General features: G+C 41.0%; 1 protein-coding gene across 1 annotated transcript in view; it reads left to right on the forward strand.

Moving 5' to 3' along the window:
- Positions 1 to 16,527, forward strand: part of thsd7ab (thrombospondin, type I, domain containing 7Ab) — a 214,462-nt gene that overhangs the window by 145,943 nt on the left and 51,992 nt on the right. Inside the window, exons 17-21 of the mRNA XM_087848450.1 lie at positions 9,621 to 9,799; positions 10,405 to 10,410; positions 10,865 to 10,998; positions 12,473 to 12,626; positions 14,002 to 14,143. Coding sequence (XP_087704576.1) covers positions 9,621 to 9,799; positions 10,405 to 10,410; positions 10,865 to 10,998; positions 12,473 to 12,626; positions 14,002 to 14,143 — 615 coding nt within the window. The remainder of the gene's footprint in view (positions 1 to 9,620; positions 9,800 to 10,404; positions 10,411 to 10,864; positions 10,999 to 12,472; positions 12,627 to 14,001; positions 14,144 to 16,527) is intronic.

Consider the following 16,527-nt stretch of genomic DNA (forward strand, 5'->3'; position numbering starts at 1 on the left):
TATAACGAAGACACTGTTTTCTGTGGGTTAACCAGCCATGCAGAGATGCTGTTTGTCAAAAGTGGTGCTGCTGTAGAATTAGACAACTTAACCACAACTACCATTTATGTCTACACAATGCAACAGAAACCTTTCTGGGATATATATATATATATTTTTTTTAGGAGTTAAGTTCAGTTTAATACCATTTAAAATTTGGTGGCAGCTCTCAGAAATCTGGATTTCAGTCTTGAGTTGGAGCACGATGTGTAGAAACTCAGACTTTTCTCCCTTTTCTTGTACTTTACTTCTTGGTTTCAGGTGAGAAGTTTACTGTAGTGCACTGGAATGTAGCAGATGCAGGAATAACTTTGTTCTGTTAAATATTCATCTGAAGCAAAAGATTTTGTTTGTGCACATATGAAAACCCCTCCCATGGCTGCTAAAGACTCATTCTGAATACTGAATTTCACATAAGGAGGCCTTTTTCTGGCACACTCCTGTCAGAATCAGTTGTCCCCTCATTGTAAGGTTTTATCCTAGATCCAAAATACTTCAAGCAAAGAATCCCAGCTCAGAAACTCGTTGCGAAATTGCTGTGGAATCGAATGCAGGAGATGTTCAAATGAATACATCAGTGTTGTGCATATATAAACATGGTTTTATTCTCCTCGTGTGAGTCACAGATTCAGATATGCGTCAGTTAATCTGAGTGTGGGTGTGACAAGAGCGCATGGTAAGGCTGGGGCTCTGTGTGTTTGTGTGCTTTTGTCAGATTCTGTGTATTTTTACACCTATGTGAATGTTTGTGAGTGCATACGTGTGCACCCATGCATTCATCTTTAAGCGTTGTTGAGCTAAGAAAAAAGGAATATTCCTTGAGGTGCACAGAAAAACAACAACACATTCATGAAGCTTGGCATTAGTGCATGTGAAGCTCAAAGAGATCATTAAATCTCTTTTATTCCCTTCATTCAGCCGTCTTCCTCTGTTCTCTTTGCAACTCCCTCTCCCAATTTCTCAGCCATTCTCTCCATCTTTACCATCATCACTTTTAATCTTGATGGAGGAGGAGACGTGGTCCTTCCACGACTCCGCAGCTGACACGATGCCCCCGGCTATGATGTCGATCAGGCAAACTGTGCTCCCTTTATCTCTTTATTACACAGACATCACCAGAAAAAAAGGGGGTTATCATTAAATGTGGACGTTATTTCAAGCTTTGTGGTTCTGCACACTTTTCAGATTGTCTTATTCCTCTGTGAAAATAATTTTGCATAAGAGAAGATAACACTCACTCTGCTTTAGCACCACTTGTTTTCCAATAAGCTGTTATTCTGAGGTTTTGACACAGGCACAGCAAGCAACCCTGTGAGGATTATTATATTATATCTTATTATATAGGCTTATGTTTTTGGCCAATTAAAAAGTCAACCTTGACAGCAGGGATGGAGCAATCAGCAGCAAAAGATGCATCCAAATGAAAGATTCATGATTCTCGTAGTGTTCAGCAATAATCCAGTCAACCACAAAAGGAGTTCTCTAATAAACAGAGGACACAATTGGCAGGTGAATTGTTGGGAATCTTGGATGAGCAGTTCTCATCCTTTGGCTTGTTTCATTGCATCGGTGTTTCCCGACTCCTTTGATCCTCTCTTTGGAGGTTGGAGATTCATCTTTTATCTGAGGGGGTCAAAAGTTAAACCACTCACTCTGCTTATTTGTTCTGTTGGAAACTTTTCATCTTTTCAATTGCTGTTGGAATTTGTGTTTTCTTGCATTTTTTTCAACAACCATTCATCTGATCTTCGCCATACCTGGCAGCAGTGTTGGTCAAGTTGACAAAAGTAATCAGTTACTAATTACTGATTACTTCCCCCAAATAGTAATCCCGTTACTTTACTGTTACTTATTTTCAAAGGTAATTAATTACTTAGTTACTTAGTTACTTTTTAAAAACACGATTTACAACCTGAATAGGTGATAAAGCGATAGATCTTTCAGCCCAATTCTACTTTTTCTACATAATCCATCATACAAAATGTAATCAAATGGAAAAGTCTCTTTTTAAAACTTGTTTTATTAGTTTTAATCTTTTAACTTTATGCATCAAGCAGAAATTAATTATATGCAACATTCTCTTACTGGAAGAAATTTGTTTAATATTTAAACCTATTTTCTGCACATTCCAGCACATAAAATAATTTTTTTTGTGTGTTTACACTCACTCTTTCAAATAGATGCAAGTAAAACACAGCAGAAAATAAATAAAGTCAAAGACTCAGCGGTCCTTTTGCTCTATTTTTCACCTGTAAAGCAGGAGTGGGGTAGGCGGAGGTTTACCCTGGTGCAGGTGTGCAGCGGTCAGTGGAAGAATCCGCGAGTTTCTCTGTGAATTTCCCATTACGGAAGTTTAGGGGATTTTTTTCGCTGTAAAAAGAAGTTTTCTTCCCACGCACAACGGACACTAATGTTTTTGTCACTTTTTATGGAATCAAACTCAAAGTAAGGTCAGTACTTCCACGCTTTAAACGCTGCACGCTCATACTCTCTCCCGCACTCAATATATTATCCATTGTTGCTCTGTACACAGCTGTTTTCACAAACGTTGCACTTGCTTATGTCACTGTCATGAGACATTCTCGCAAAAAAATCACGGTTTTAGTAACGCAGTAACGCAGCGTTCCTACGGGAAAGTAACGGTAATCTAATTACCGTTTTTGCAATAGTAATCCCTTACTTTACTCGTTACTTGAAAAAAGTAATCGGATTACAGTAACGGGTAACGCGTATGGGCAGTGCCCATCTCTGCCTGGCAGGTATATTGTTGATGACCTGAATAAATGCAGCTTTAAGTGGTTTAAATGACCAATTCTCACACTTGAAGCACACATGTGATGAAAGAGGGAGAAAATGAATAACACAGCCATAAATAACAGCAAAACTCAGTGAGAGTGAACACTATATTAAGGCCTCAGACTTAGAGACCAGTTGGCACCACCTGGAAACCACAGGTTGCTAGGGTAAAATGTTGGCGAGTGTTTGCTTAATGTTGCTAGGTGAAATATATCACAAAGGGGATGCTGCACCAAAATCCTGACCGCTTTGGTTGCTATGAGATTTTGATATTTCAGGTGGCTCTTGTGCCTTACCACCGCAATCAACACAGAAAAGACACACTTTTCACTGCAGCTCAAGTTGACATCTTCCAGGCAAACTACACATGACCACAGCAATCTGCTAGGAAATAGTAATTGCATGGAACATTCTGGTGCAGCTCCGTACGCTTCTTTGCAAGCAACTGCCACTCTAGCAGCCACTCACCAACCAGTTGGGGAATGCAGACCTGTGATTTTTAAGGGGCTCGCTGACTGAACTTTAGGCCTAGATCTTTAGGCCTGGCTTTTCTCATGGACCAACATAACTTACTGGTTTTGGCGAGTCTACCCCAGGCCATTTCCTGCACGTCCTTTCCTCATCTCTCCTGTCCACTCTTATGTCCTGTCAAGAAATCGACCATTCCTGTTTTAGAATTTCAGCCACCACTCATGTCTTTAGACTCTTCACTTTGATGGAAAATTATTGCAAACAGTGTTTGTGTGTATGAATTTCTCGTTTTCTGAACAGCAGATCATTTGTTTGGTGTAACTTAAACAAAACAAAACAAAAAAGCAACAGCCTTCTTAAAAAAAAACCATACACACAAAGCTGTGTAGGTAAGTAACATTAAACTACGCCAAAGATGATGACACAGAAGGGAAAATCTCTCATCTCTGATGTGCTCAGCGTTACTCATATTTCTTATCTCTGCTGCTATCAACAACCCATGATGCTTTGACCTTCACTGTGACTTAATATTACAGGGTGGCTCAGGGAGCCTTAACCTCATAATATTACGGGATGGCTCATGGGGCCTTGGCCTCATCATATTACAGGATGGCTCGGCACTGTAGCACTGTGGTAAAGGGGGAGGGGGGGATGCAATCATTGGGGGAAGTCATAAAGGCAAGACCTTCTCCTGAAGGTTTGAGGACAAAGGTCAATGTTTGATCATTTTAGTAAAAAACATCAGCGAGTCCTTCTGGCCTAATGGCCACTGCTGTTGTTCCCCTCTGTGCCCCAACCTGAGCCTAAAGCGTATACGGTTGTTTTTCAGAGCATCTAGGGATTAGGCTGTCTCTATTACCTTGAGGAGGATTGTGGAGCAGAGGGGCATAACAGGCAGTAATGTTGGGTGGTCCCTAGAGCCAAAACGTGCATCTAAAGTCTCGCAGGACAGCCATCAGGGAGATGAAATATGGTTTCAAATGCCTAGCTGATGAATAACCTGGACTTTAGTGTGTTGCAAACAGAAAATCATATTTTGATAAAGTCTTGTTATTATCCGTTGTGTTCACTTCAGCCCAGCAGCATTTGACTTAATGTGTCTTTCTATCTGTGCTATATTTACAATAGAATAGTTTCCTCTTTTTGTTGTTTTCATTGTAATTGATTATTATAATATTTGTCAAAACAACCAAAAAAAATTGTTAAATTTACAAAAAAAGTTTCATTAACTTTGCAGTTGTGAGCACACCCTGGGACGGTGTGCACTGGTGCAAAAGCTACTGCTGTGACTCATTAAAAAGGCACAGTAAAAATTTAGCAAAGGAAACATGTGGACTCAGTTACTCTTGTGGCTGTCCTCATTGCATATGTATGTGCCGCAGTTTTCCTTTCACACTGCAGAAGTTGGAGAGGAGAATGTTTAAATGTTTTAATGAATCTTTTACTTACACAATGAGAAGAAAACCGATATCCTACCTCGTCCACGCTTACCACGAATGTGATAGCTGTTATTAGAATGAGCTTGGGGGACAGTTCACAGCCGTGAGCTGGGTGCTAAAGCATTCCCGTCCCAAATCATAACACAACAGGGTGGAGTTTAACCTAGAGCAATGGAGGTGGAGTTTATAAAATGCATGACAACTATGGATGTATGCGTCACCTGTCACTTATTCAGGATTTTGCAGAAGCTTTAAATTTATCGACTGTCCTTCTTGTTGTCACAGCTGGCTGTTTGTCAGATTCTTCCCTTTGACTGTAGTAAATGCTTTCAGCATCACACTACATGCAGGAAATGTAAGATCAATGTGCATATTTTCCCACATGGCACAGCTGCATTAACCTTATTAACATATAAAAGCTATGCTTATACTATATTATCTTTTTTAGGTTAAATATAACACACTATGCACGTGTGAAGTATTCCCACCCACGTCACTTCTGCTCATTTGTGCTGCTCTTGGTTGATTGTGTTGGCAATTATCGAAACAAAGACTGCATCTGTTTAAAAGAACAAGCGTGTTGCTGTTAAACCACTTTCCACTCACATCTGCACCTTTTTATAATTGTGTCAACGCTCTAATTGGCCCTTTCAGTAAATCTAGACATATATGGTTGTCTTCTAATTGAGCATCTACATATACTTTTTAATTTAGCATTTGTCATTTGAGAACAGACCAATGTGAAAACAACTTTAGTGGGACTCTGAAGCTTTAAGAATAGAATAGAATAGAATAGAATGCCTTTATTGTCACTATATACATGTACAATGGGATACAGAGCATCTCTATATACACTATATACATATGAACAGTATTCAAAAATATAAAATGTACAAATAGACAAATCAGAAAAATAAATAAATTAATAGTGTTATATATTTACAGTGTGGGTTATTGCATGCAAATTAAGGCTATGTCCACACGTACCCGGGTATTTTTGAAAACGCAGATTTTTCTATGCGTTTGCACCTTTCGCCCACACGTAAACGGCGTTTTTGATCACTGAAAACGGAGATTTTATAAACTCCGGCCAGGGTGGATATTTTTGAAAACTCCGTTTTTGCATTTACGCGTGGACGAGAAAAACGGAGAAAACGCAGCGTCAAAGGTGTGCGCATTTTTTGACGTCACACTGTGCGCCACGTTATTGTTTCGGTGAAATGAATTTCTGCAGTACTATTACTGTTAATTGTTCTCTCTGCAGTGTTTAAATGCTTACATATACACACACAGTTACTGTCCCTCCACACATACAACTCGGTTCTGCTTCTATGCCCCAGCTTTGTTTACTTTTTCCCACCGAGGCTTCTAGACTTCTGATTGGCCAACATTTCTGCACGGTTAGGAATATATCGCCACCTGCTGCTTTGGCATGTTCCTAGCAGCGTTTTCCTTCATTTCTGCCTTTACGTGTGGACGGGATTATTTTTTAAAACGAAAACGGAAAATCTCAGTTTTCAAAAATACCCGTGTACGTGTGGACGTAGCCTAAGTATTGCACAGTGATGATAGTAATTGTGTATAGAGGGAAGTCCTTGGATTGGGGGGTGGAGCTGTGTTGTCAGTTCCATTCTGCACATCTGTAATTTGCTAACATCCACCTACCACCTACCTATCCAGATAAGTAAAAAAAAACCAGTCAGGTGGTTATATATGCAAAATGCCACTAGACTCAGGACCAGATGAAGACACTAATCTCAGAAGGCATTGTGAAATTTGAGACCTTACAAAATAATGAGACATGCGCTCAGCAAAATAATCTCTTGAACTGGCAAAGTACAGTTTAATGTCATTTTAATTTAATTGTTACATTCTTGCAGGCTACAAAATATTTTTTATCTTTCCACAAAGCTTGACTAATCTTTTAGATAGTTTGTTGCATATACAAATTATTATAAGGAGATTTAAGCATATGATTAGTAAGACTGTATCATTTGGTTTTTACTAGCTAAGGAAGCTTTCTACAGCTCCGGCTGCTTTGGAGACTGCAGTGAGAGCATGTGTCTGGCTGTACCTAAGTTGACTTGCAAAGGCAGCAGGAGTGATCTCCTTCCTGGCCTCAGCCCAAAGGCTTCGCAGAGGAGACAAGACACCTAACAAGTTTATATCAGTTGAATTACAAGTGAACTGCAGGCACAGGTGCTGTGGCTTTTATACAGGGTGAACCTCCAAGTGATAGTGTGAGTGATTTTAGAATGACCTGACTGGACTGAAGTGGAGGTCGAAGGTAATGGAGCTGTTTTAGAGGCCAGGCTTTACTCAGCAAGGTGTGGATGTAGAGATGCTGATCTGGGCTCAGAGACACCAAAGGGAAAGGTGTGTGTGTGTGTGTGTACAGGTATTACTCATGTTGTGGGGACCTAAATCTGTTTGCACGGTCGCATATGGAGACTAAAAGCAAGTTCCTGTTACATAAATCATTTAATTTTTAGGAAAGATGTGCGTTAGTGTTTGGGTAAGGCTAAGTGCAGAGTATGCAAGTAATAGTTATGGTTAAGTTTAGAGATGGGCTTTATTAAACGAATGCAGCTCCATGGAGACATGACTGTGTGTATGTGTATGGACGAGATCACTGTGTATTTACCGTAGTTGTTGCCAAAGTGCTGCCAGAACTCTAGCTCTGACTGGATTAAAAAAACTTTTATTTTCTAATCTTATTAGCTTTAAGAAAACGTACTGCTCTGTTCTGGTCCAGCAGACTGGGTGGCACGATCACCCTTCAACTGTCCTCTCCAGTCGAGCCAAGTTTAAAACCCCGTGATTAAAGTCTAACAATCCATTTGGCTACTGCCTGTGGCGGCACTGGTCTGGATGTTCCTTAGCTGTTTTAAGCAATACTAAGTCTGTATTTATGTCAGCATTTGCATCGCATCAAAAACCAAGTAATGCCATACCCAGATTTCTCCCGTCCACACAAGCTTTGTTTCAGGTCCATTTTTAGCACTTGCAGCTAATTATTTAATAAAAAAATTTCTAGCATGCACCACTGGAAATATAACCTCATAAATCCTACAATATTTATCAATCAACACATCACTTTGTGGCAAAGAAAAATCATATTAATTCAACTTAATTTTATTCCAGATTGTTCTCCTGGTGCTACTAGTGAGACCCACCCAACCATTCAAGAGCTTTCAATACATATTATTATACTATAATCAATATCATATATTTATAACGATGCACTGAAGAGGACAAAACTGTTTTCCCTGAAAAAAGGGCATCCGTTCCCTTTTGTTCCCTCTGTAATTTCTGCCCATGGTTGCACTGTTATCACAGCAGTCTTTGAGGGTGTAGGCCAGTCAAATTTCAGAGGTGATGGTTGTGATTGTCCTTTTAACCATGGCTCTGCCCATCACAGATAAACTTAAATATAAACCTCTGCAGTGTTTTGGTGCCCTAAACATATAAATGTATTACTCAGACTAGGCTCTGTCTTCTTACCAGCACATGGTCACACCACCAGACCGCTCTGCCTGAGCTGAGCTGTGTTAGCCTAAACCTTAGCTTGGGCTTTGAGCCTGAGACATTGTTTGCTCAGTTGTTGGACCAATACAGAAAATCTGACAGAATGGAGAATTACTAACAGCACAGAGATCCCACAGAGCTCAGTGGTCAGGTGTTGTTGTACCCGGCAGCTCAGTATGTCAGCGTGAAGCGCGAAGGGAACAGCAAGACTTTTCCCAGGTTAGAAAAAGTGCGAAAACGACTCCACTTGACAACATTGATTTGTGAGGAGTGACTGGCCTGTGTGGGATTCCTCTTGAATCGTGGGAAGTGTGTTCTCAGCAAGCCCATCATCAGCGTAGCACCACATGTCTCACTGAAAATAAAAGCAGCCTGGAGAAGCTCACATTAGAAACAGGAAGCGCTTAAGCATCCGGTGACACAGTCCACTTTACCAGCTCATTCACCTCATTGATTTTCTTAATCAAAGGCTAAACTGATTTGCAGACCAGTGCTGTTGCATAAGCCTACAAAATGTACTTGATGCACTAAACAGACTGTTTCTGAGCAAGGAAAAGAAATCTGTAGAGAAAGTTTCAATACACAAAGCCAGGAGTGTGGAAATATTTCATCATATTTGACTGAAACTTGACCTCTGTGTGGAGGTCAAAACAGAGGAGATCACAACTGAGATGTAGAAAGATCCAAAGAAGCACCACCCTGCTGATGGTGTCAAGACTCTGTGAGCTGTGGGAAGATGGACTGACTGCTTTGGTTTTTCTTTTCACTTGTCAGTAATAGAGCAAAAAAATGAGGCCTTTGAATATGGACCCTGTTTTTATTCCACTTGGCTGAAAATCAATAAATGCATTTAGATTAGTTTGAAAAGTATTGGTTAATAGTTTACAGGGCTTTTACACCTTTTAAATAAAATTGAAATGTTAGACAGAAAATAAAATGGAACAAATGTGGCTTTGACTAGATGAAGAAAACAACGGGTTCAACAACCAGGACGCTGGGTATTTTTCTCTAAAGCAGTCATTTCCAACCTGTGAGGCTTAGATCCTGCTGGTGGGAGGCAGAAAGAACAAAGGTTTTTATTTCAAAGCAAATTTCTTGTGAATCAATTTTCTGGTGAATGCTTTTTCCTCATGAAATAATTAGTAAGAGACGATACTGTGTGCTCCAATAATTTATTGAAAATGCATGAGAAAGCAGCACAGCGGTGTTTTGGATTTTCTTCTGATGTCTGTAGCTAACTCTCAGGTCACAGTGTTCATCCATTTAAGTTTACAGGTCACAAACCTTAGAGTAGAATCTGCGCTATAAAAAAACCAACAAAAACGCCTGTTTTTCACCTCCTTTCAGGTTATATTGAAGAGGCGTGCATCATCCCCTGCCCTTCAGACTGTAAACTCAGTGAATGGTCCAACTGGTCACGCTGCAGCAAGTCCTGTGGGAGCGGAGTCAAAGTTCGCTCCAAATGGCTTCGGGAGAAGCCTTACAATGGAGGTCGGCCGTGTCCTAAACTGGACCACATCAACCAGGTACTGACAGCGAAACTAATCTACGTGCTAAGACATGCGAGCTGGCTGAGCAGGAGATTAAAGTCAAAGCTGAAGCTCTTTTCAGCTCACCATTGTTTAATATTTATGAGCTGAGCTACAATATATCTGTAGTTATTACAAGTATGCTGCACATTATACATATCCAGCACTAGAGAGAAAGAAATAAATTAATTATTTATGACAATAAACTTGAGTCTGCAGAGCTTTCTCTTACCTTCCACTCATTATTGCTGCAGTCATTTTTTTCTGAGCAGCGACACTGCAAAAAGCAACGGGTGCTATAAATGGATCCCATCCACTGAATTAATGCCCCCAAATGTGCCAGTTGATTCCTTAAGGTTCTATGATTTGCTCAAATGAAATGCTTTCCAGGCCTTAGAGTATCAGCAAGTACACCTGGCAGTGTGTGTGAATCTGCTAAGTTCACACAGGTATTTATGCCACAGGCTTTTCTGATTATGAACTCTTGAATGTTGCATTAATCATAGGTTTTGCACTGTATGAACAGTTGGCATCTGCTCATTAATCCATCTGTCTCCTTTTAATCCAACCCGATGCTCGCTGGATGTGACTCATTGCTACAGGCCCAGGTAAGAGCTGCTCTCCTCAGCTAATTGTAACGTACTCACAGTGTCACCAGTGTCAGTAGGTCACTGACAGATAAATGTACACACTCACAATGTCATGAATGTAGCTAAACAAGGTCCTATAGGAGACTTGAGTTTTATTTATGCAGACATTTCTCAGTGGCAAAGCTTCTCTGGGGGCAGAAATAATCTCGTTGGCTGAGTTAAACCTCAGAGAGCTGAGCTAAAGAATCACAGTGTATTAGGCAAACCTCAACTGACAAACTTGCATGGCTAAGATGAAATATTAAAAAAGAAATATATTTGTAGAGGCGACTTTTTTCATTTTGACCACGAGGATCATATTTGTTAGCCTCTGAGACGTTGCCTGCAGCAAAAAAGTTTAGAAAAGAAACTGCAATCTGCTACACTTGATTTGCTGCTCTATCAACTTCAGAGTGTTTGTTATTTTTCTCAGGTGTATGAGGTGGTGCCGTGTCAGAGTGACTGCAAACAGTACGTGTGGGTGGCCGAGCCGTGGAGTGTGTGGAAAGTCAGCAACGTGGATTTGAAAGAAAACTGTGGAGAAGGTGTCCAGACCAGAAGAGTCAGGTATTTGTCAGATTGCCTGCCATTGTGGCTTTGCTTATTTGTTTTCAGTGTTTACCAAAACATTTTTATTGTAATTGAGCATGGCATTTATTCAGGCAGGCCACAAAGTTAAGCTCAGCCTCAATCCTGGCAGATCAGCAGATATCAGCTGCAGCCAGCATTAACTGATAGCTGTTTGTGCTTCACAGCAAATCTCATATAGGGTTTTTTATTTAAGCTGCACTGGAGTGGCTACGGTTGCTATGCAAGCCACTTTGCAGCCCACAAACCTTCCAGCTCCTCCTTTCATTCTATGCCTGACTTATTCAGTGTGTTATATGTTGTCACTGATGCTCTGTTTCATATGAGGCTCTCATTACTTATGCAAAGCTTAATGCAGGGATGTCCAACTCCAGTCCTCAAGAGCTACTGTCCTGCAGCTTTTAGATGCATCCCTACTCCAATATAGCTGAATCAAATGGTTGAATTACCTCTTCAGCATGCCATCAAGTTTGACAAAGGCCTGATAATAAGCCATTCATTTGATTCAAGTGTGTCGGAACAAAGATGCATCTAAAAGCTGGAGGACGGTAGCTCTCGAGGACTGGAGTTTGACATAATGATAGCATAGAGGCTCCACACACCCATAACACCTGTTAAAATCATTGCAGATTTAAAAAATCTTATTTTTACTGACTGAATTTTATTTTGTGTCTTTTAGAGTTTAAATAATTACAACTCCACTAATTGATGCTGCTCTTCTTAATTCAGTTATTCGATATTTGGTGTTCCTATGACACACCATTAAAGTACACAAACATATGCACATTTTCTGTTTTTGTAAAATCATTATCTGGTACTGATCAGCTGATGAAGTAGATTGAATTACTCAAAACAAAAGCATCTTAAAAACAGTGGATTGAAACACACATACATGGGAGCAGCTCTGCTTGAAAAGATATCAACATATACAGTCCTGATAATAACCAACCTGGCATCTTAGCATGATTGTTGGTGGTCCATTAAGCTGCTAGAGCGGCTAATGTACAGTCAGAGTGAGTAAAAATGCTAATGACCTCAGCTGAGTTGTCCCTCCTTAGAGCAGGTGAAATTAATACTGTAAATGGCCTACTAGGGTGTAACGAGCTGCAATTTAAATAAAATATTCCGACTGAGGTCGTTGAGGAAATCCAGGTTCTGGTTTAATTGAAAAAAACAATTTACTTTTTACTTATTGTAAAAAATGTTTTTGTTAAAACTTACAATAAAAGTTAAAATAAAGGTGAAACTAGACTTTTTTTATAGACCTGACCTCACCTACTCTGGGGGATACACCTTGCCGTGTGAGAAGCACATAGGTTGTCAGGTACTTCATGTACCTGCCAGCTCCCTGTCCAGTTAAAACACACTGTCTGACTATTTCTTTCTTTGCACCACGACAGCAGAATTGCTAAAACAAGGTCAAACTCTGGGTGTTTCTTGCCCGATCCCACAGGTGCATGCTCAACACAATTGACGGCCCGTCTGAGTCCGTCGAGGACTACCTGTGCGACCCGGAGGAGATGCCCTTGGGGGCCAGGGAAAGCCGGCTGCCCTGCCCGGAGGACTGTGTCCTCAGCGACTGGGGCCCCTGGAGTCGCTGCACCCTGGTGAGAGCTGAACCCACATCAGAAAGCAGCAGCTCAGCTGTCTGGCACAGAGCAGATATGGCAGCGTCAGATTTCTGTGAAGTCCACTGATATGTTTTTCTTGTTGGAAAATTTTTTCTGAGGTTCAGGAATTCAAAGCGTGGCTGCACTGTATCATTGTGAGCAGTGTGTGAATCTTTGTCAACAGGTTATTTCTCATCCACCAAGGAGGAATAAAAGAGATATATGAACTGGGAAGAAGGAGAAAAATGGCTTATATATCACCTATATTACACTGAACTCACTGTGCATTCAGCAGGGAGGGAACGTGATTTATGATAAAGATTCAGGAGCATGTAGAGCCACACACACACACACACACACACCCCTGGATATATTTCAGCAGTAATGTAGCAGCAAACATAAAAGCTGAGGCTAAAAATATTGCAGCTAATTTGTGAACATGATTTGGCAGACAACCAAAAATAGTCTTACACAAGACCACAAATTCAGTTTGTAAAAAATTACATCACTGTAAAAAAGTTATGGTAAATTAAATATAACTGATATTGGTCTACAGCTGAGACAGTTTCCTATTCCACGGTGACTTCAGATTTGTAAAAAGACAGCGGCCCCTGCAATCAGCACACACCTACATGCTGCAGCACACACGCAATGTTCATTCTTTTTGCAAAAACTTCCAAAGGTGTCAGAACATCCTGTTCAACTCCTCCGCCCGACACCTCCGTTTGATGGTAAAAAGCCGCTTTAACTGCTCTGGTTTCACCCGCTGTTCTCACAGCAGCACCCTGGCCATTGTTAATCACACCCCATTCTCTCCCAAAGTGCTTGACGCGCACCATCTTCCCACAATTCCAGTCTCGACGTGGAGTCTGCAGTGGCACCAGCAGGGCCTCTCACATGTTTTATTCATCATGCCAGCAATGGAGTTATTCAAAAGGCTGTCATTTTCTCCCCCAACTCTCTTCTCTGCGAGCAATGACCGTGTAGAGTCTGGTGATTTACCATTCCAGCAGAATATCTGTTTCAGCCCTTCTGTCAACTCCTGCTGGAACAAAAACATCGAATTCCACATTTTGGGAAAGAATGAGTCTTATTTAAAGGCATTCCTCCAGGCGTAGGAAAGCCATCGGAGAACATCTTGACATTAACATTTTAAATGAACCGCGGCCCAATAACTTCATAAATAATTCTAACACATTTAGTGCCTTCAATCATCAAAACACATGAGCACCATGGCTGCAGGAACGCTATGACTTTGTTCCGGGTCAAGGATATGCCTCCATTCACTTCTTATCACTCGCTACAATATGGCCTGTTTAATCATTTATGCATTCTAATGGCTCAGGTTTTTAATGGGAAGTCTCTGTTCCAGCCCTGTATCAGAAGTAACTATCGAGTGCGGACAGCATACACCATTCGACCCCCCAGCGTGGGAAGAGAGTGTCCAGACACGACCGAAAAGGAACCCTGCAGCCTTAACCTCAACTGTTTCAACTACTTCTACAACATCACAGGTAAAAGGAAATGTTGAAGAAGCCCAGGTTTATAGCCTAACCCACACTCATTGGTTGGTTTAAAATGGCACACTGAATCTCCCCAAAAAGGATGTGCTGATATAAAAGTCAAAGGGCTCTTTTGCTGGTTATTAATCGAGAAACAATCAGCTTATAGCAGCTGTCTTTTGACAATAATCAGGTGGAGAAAGAAAAGTGTCTTACAGACAGTTCATGGCAGGAAAGGCACAGACTCTTGGGACTGTTAATGTTCTGTTGTAGTTGCTGCAGTCATGTTGTGTTTGCTCCTTGAGTATTGTGATTGTACAATATGTTTTTATGGCTCAGAACAGCATGACGCTCCACACATTGTCTTGGAGAAGGTCCTGGCTCACTTGAGCCTTCCAGACTATAAAAGCCAGCCCAGACGAACTGCTAATAGCTGTTTTTTTTCCGTATCTTTTATTTAGACTCCTTCCAAGCCACATACAAAGAGCAGGTTTGTGACTTCCTGTGTCTTCCTCCCCTCACGCAGATGGCTGCCCCTCCCTGAGCCTGGTGTTCTTTTTCCCCACTGTTGCCAAAACACTTGCTCATAGAGGATCATCTGATTGTTGCGGTTTACCCTGTTTTCTTAGTATTATTTTAGTCTTTACCTTAGAATATAAAGCACTGACAGGCAACTGTTGTTGTCATTTGGCGCTGTATAAATAAAATTCATGTTCATGCATGTTCAGGATTTTGGTGGGTGTCTCACACCTGAAGTTGCTGTGGCGATGATACATCTAACCAGTGTTAATGTTCAGTTAATATGTGAATGTTTAACAACGCCATGGTGATGTAAGTGCGTGGTGGCATGGTGATGCAGGAGTTCCTTAAAATAGTAGAGATGTGCTATTAATCATCAATTCCTTACTGTGAGAAGTAAAAAGAAGTATTCTGGCCTTTTTAGGTTTGTCTGTGTTATTTCACTACATTTCTGAGTGGATGAGGATGATTAACACGGGGATTGTGGCCCCCTGGCAGTCTGTATCATCACGTATTTCCTGAAAATGGCAGCACTGCTGCTGCTTGTGTGATTTTTGGGCTGCTGTCAGTGATATGAACCAAATCAGTGACATGAAAATCAGCCCCTTAAATGTAAGCCTTAAAATGCAGCATCCATTTCAGATTGAGCCCCTCGCGGGACGAGCGATCAATAAACAGCTCATCTATTTTCTTTTTTTCATTATCCTTATCGCTTTTGTTTCATTCTAGTAGGATAATTGCAGACCATGCGGGGTCTTATCAAAACCTTGTATAATGGCAATGTAACGTTAATAGGACTGTTTTTAGTCCAGCTCACAGCTGGTCTTCACAATGTTCGTCTCTAAAAGCCGGCTATTTGTTGGTTGCTTGTTTATCTCTTTAGCGCCGGTTTGCACAGGGAGGTTGAATAGGCAAACATTATGTTTGATTTTTCTGCAGCTACAACCATTAAAGCCTGGAAGAGTACAAGTAAACCAGTTGGCTGCAGGCCACTGTGGTTAAATGCCTTGCTCAGTGGCACCTCTGTGTGCGACTGCTTAGAACAGAAAACATTTCTGATTAACTGTAAACAGAAAGATTTCCAAAATAGATTTGAGCTGGCAGCCTACCCGAGCCTCCCCCTCGAATCCTCGGGACATCACAGCTCCACCTCACATGTCACTGAGGTTATGCATTAATGTTTCATTTTGGAAACTGTAAGAAACAATTTCAATAGAAGTGAATAAAAGCAGAGTTTGGCACTCACTTAGTTTGGAAGCCCACCCTCCTGCTCCCTCTGCTCTGTGGAAGAGGTGACATATTATCCCAACTGCTGAGTTCACAGTGGCATGCAGGTATCCTGGGGTATATGTACTTAATATATGAGCAGAAATTATTATTGGGTATTCTTTTTCCATTGTCGATGCAGAGATCATCCAAGCTGCTCCTTCCTGCAACGTGTCTCTCCTTTTCTTGCTGCCTTTCTCTCTGTCTCTTACTGTCAGTCTTTCTTGTTGCGATCTCCCTGTTTCCAGTCCCCAGAGTGCCACAAAGCTCCTCAGCAGAAGGAGACACAATTTCCCGAGTTGAGCTTGCAAACGAGCTCACTGCAGCTAAAAACAGCCGCTCATCGCACGGCGCTCTTCGTGAGTGATACCTCAGCCTCCCCGTTGTTGCAAGTTTTTTTCTTTTTCCTTCTTCTTTTTTTTAAAGCAGCACTGTGGTTGTTTAAAGGCAGTGAAACCCCAAGTCTGGAATAAAATGCTGCTTTTTCCCTTCACAGAAATAATTTTCTCAGGGTGCCAAGTTCTGCTTCCTAAATCTTTGGATTTTTCTGTTCATATTCATTGGACTGAATTTGTATTGAAGCAGCTTTTAAATTCTGCTTATTTTTCAAA

Source organism: Neolamprologus brichardi, chromosome 11, assembly GCF_056152115.1.
Source record: "Neolamprologus brichardi isolate AB-2024 chromosome 11, ASM5615211v1, whole genome shotgun sequence".
Classification (NCBI taxonomy): domain Eukaryota; kingdom Metazoa; phylum Chordata; class Actinopteri; order Cichliformes; family Cichlidae; genus Neolamprologus; species Neolamprologus brichardi.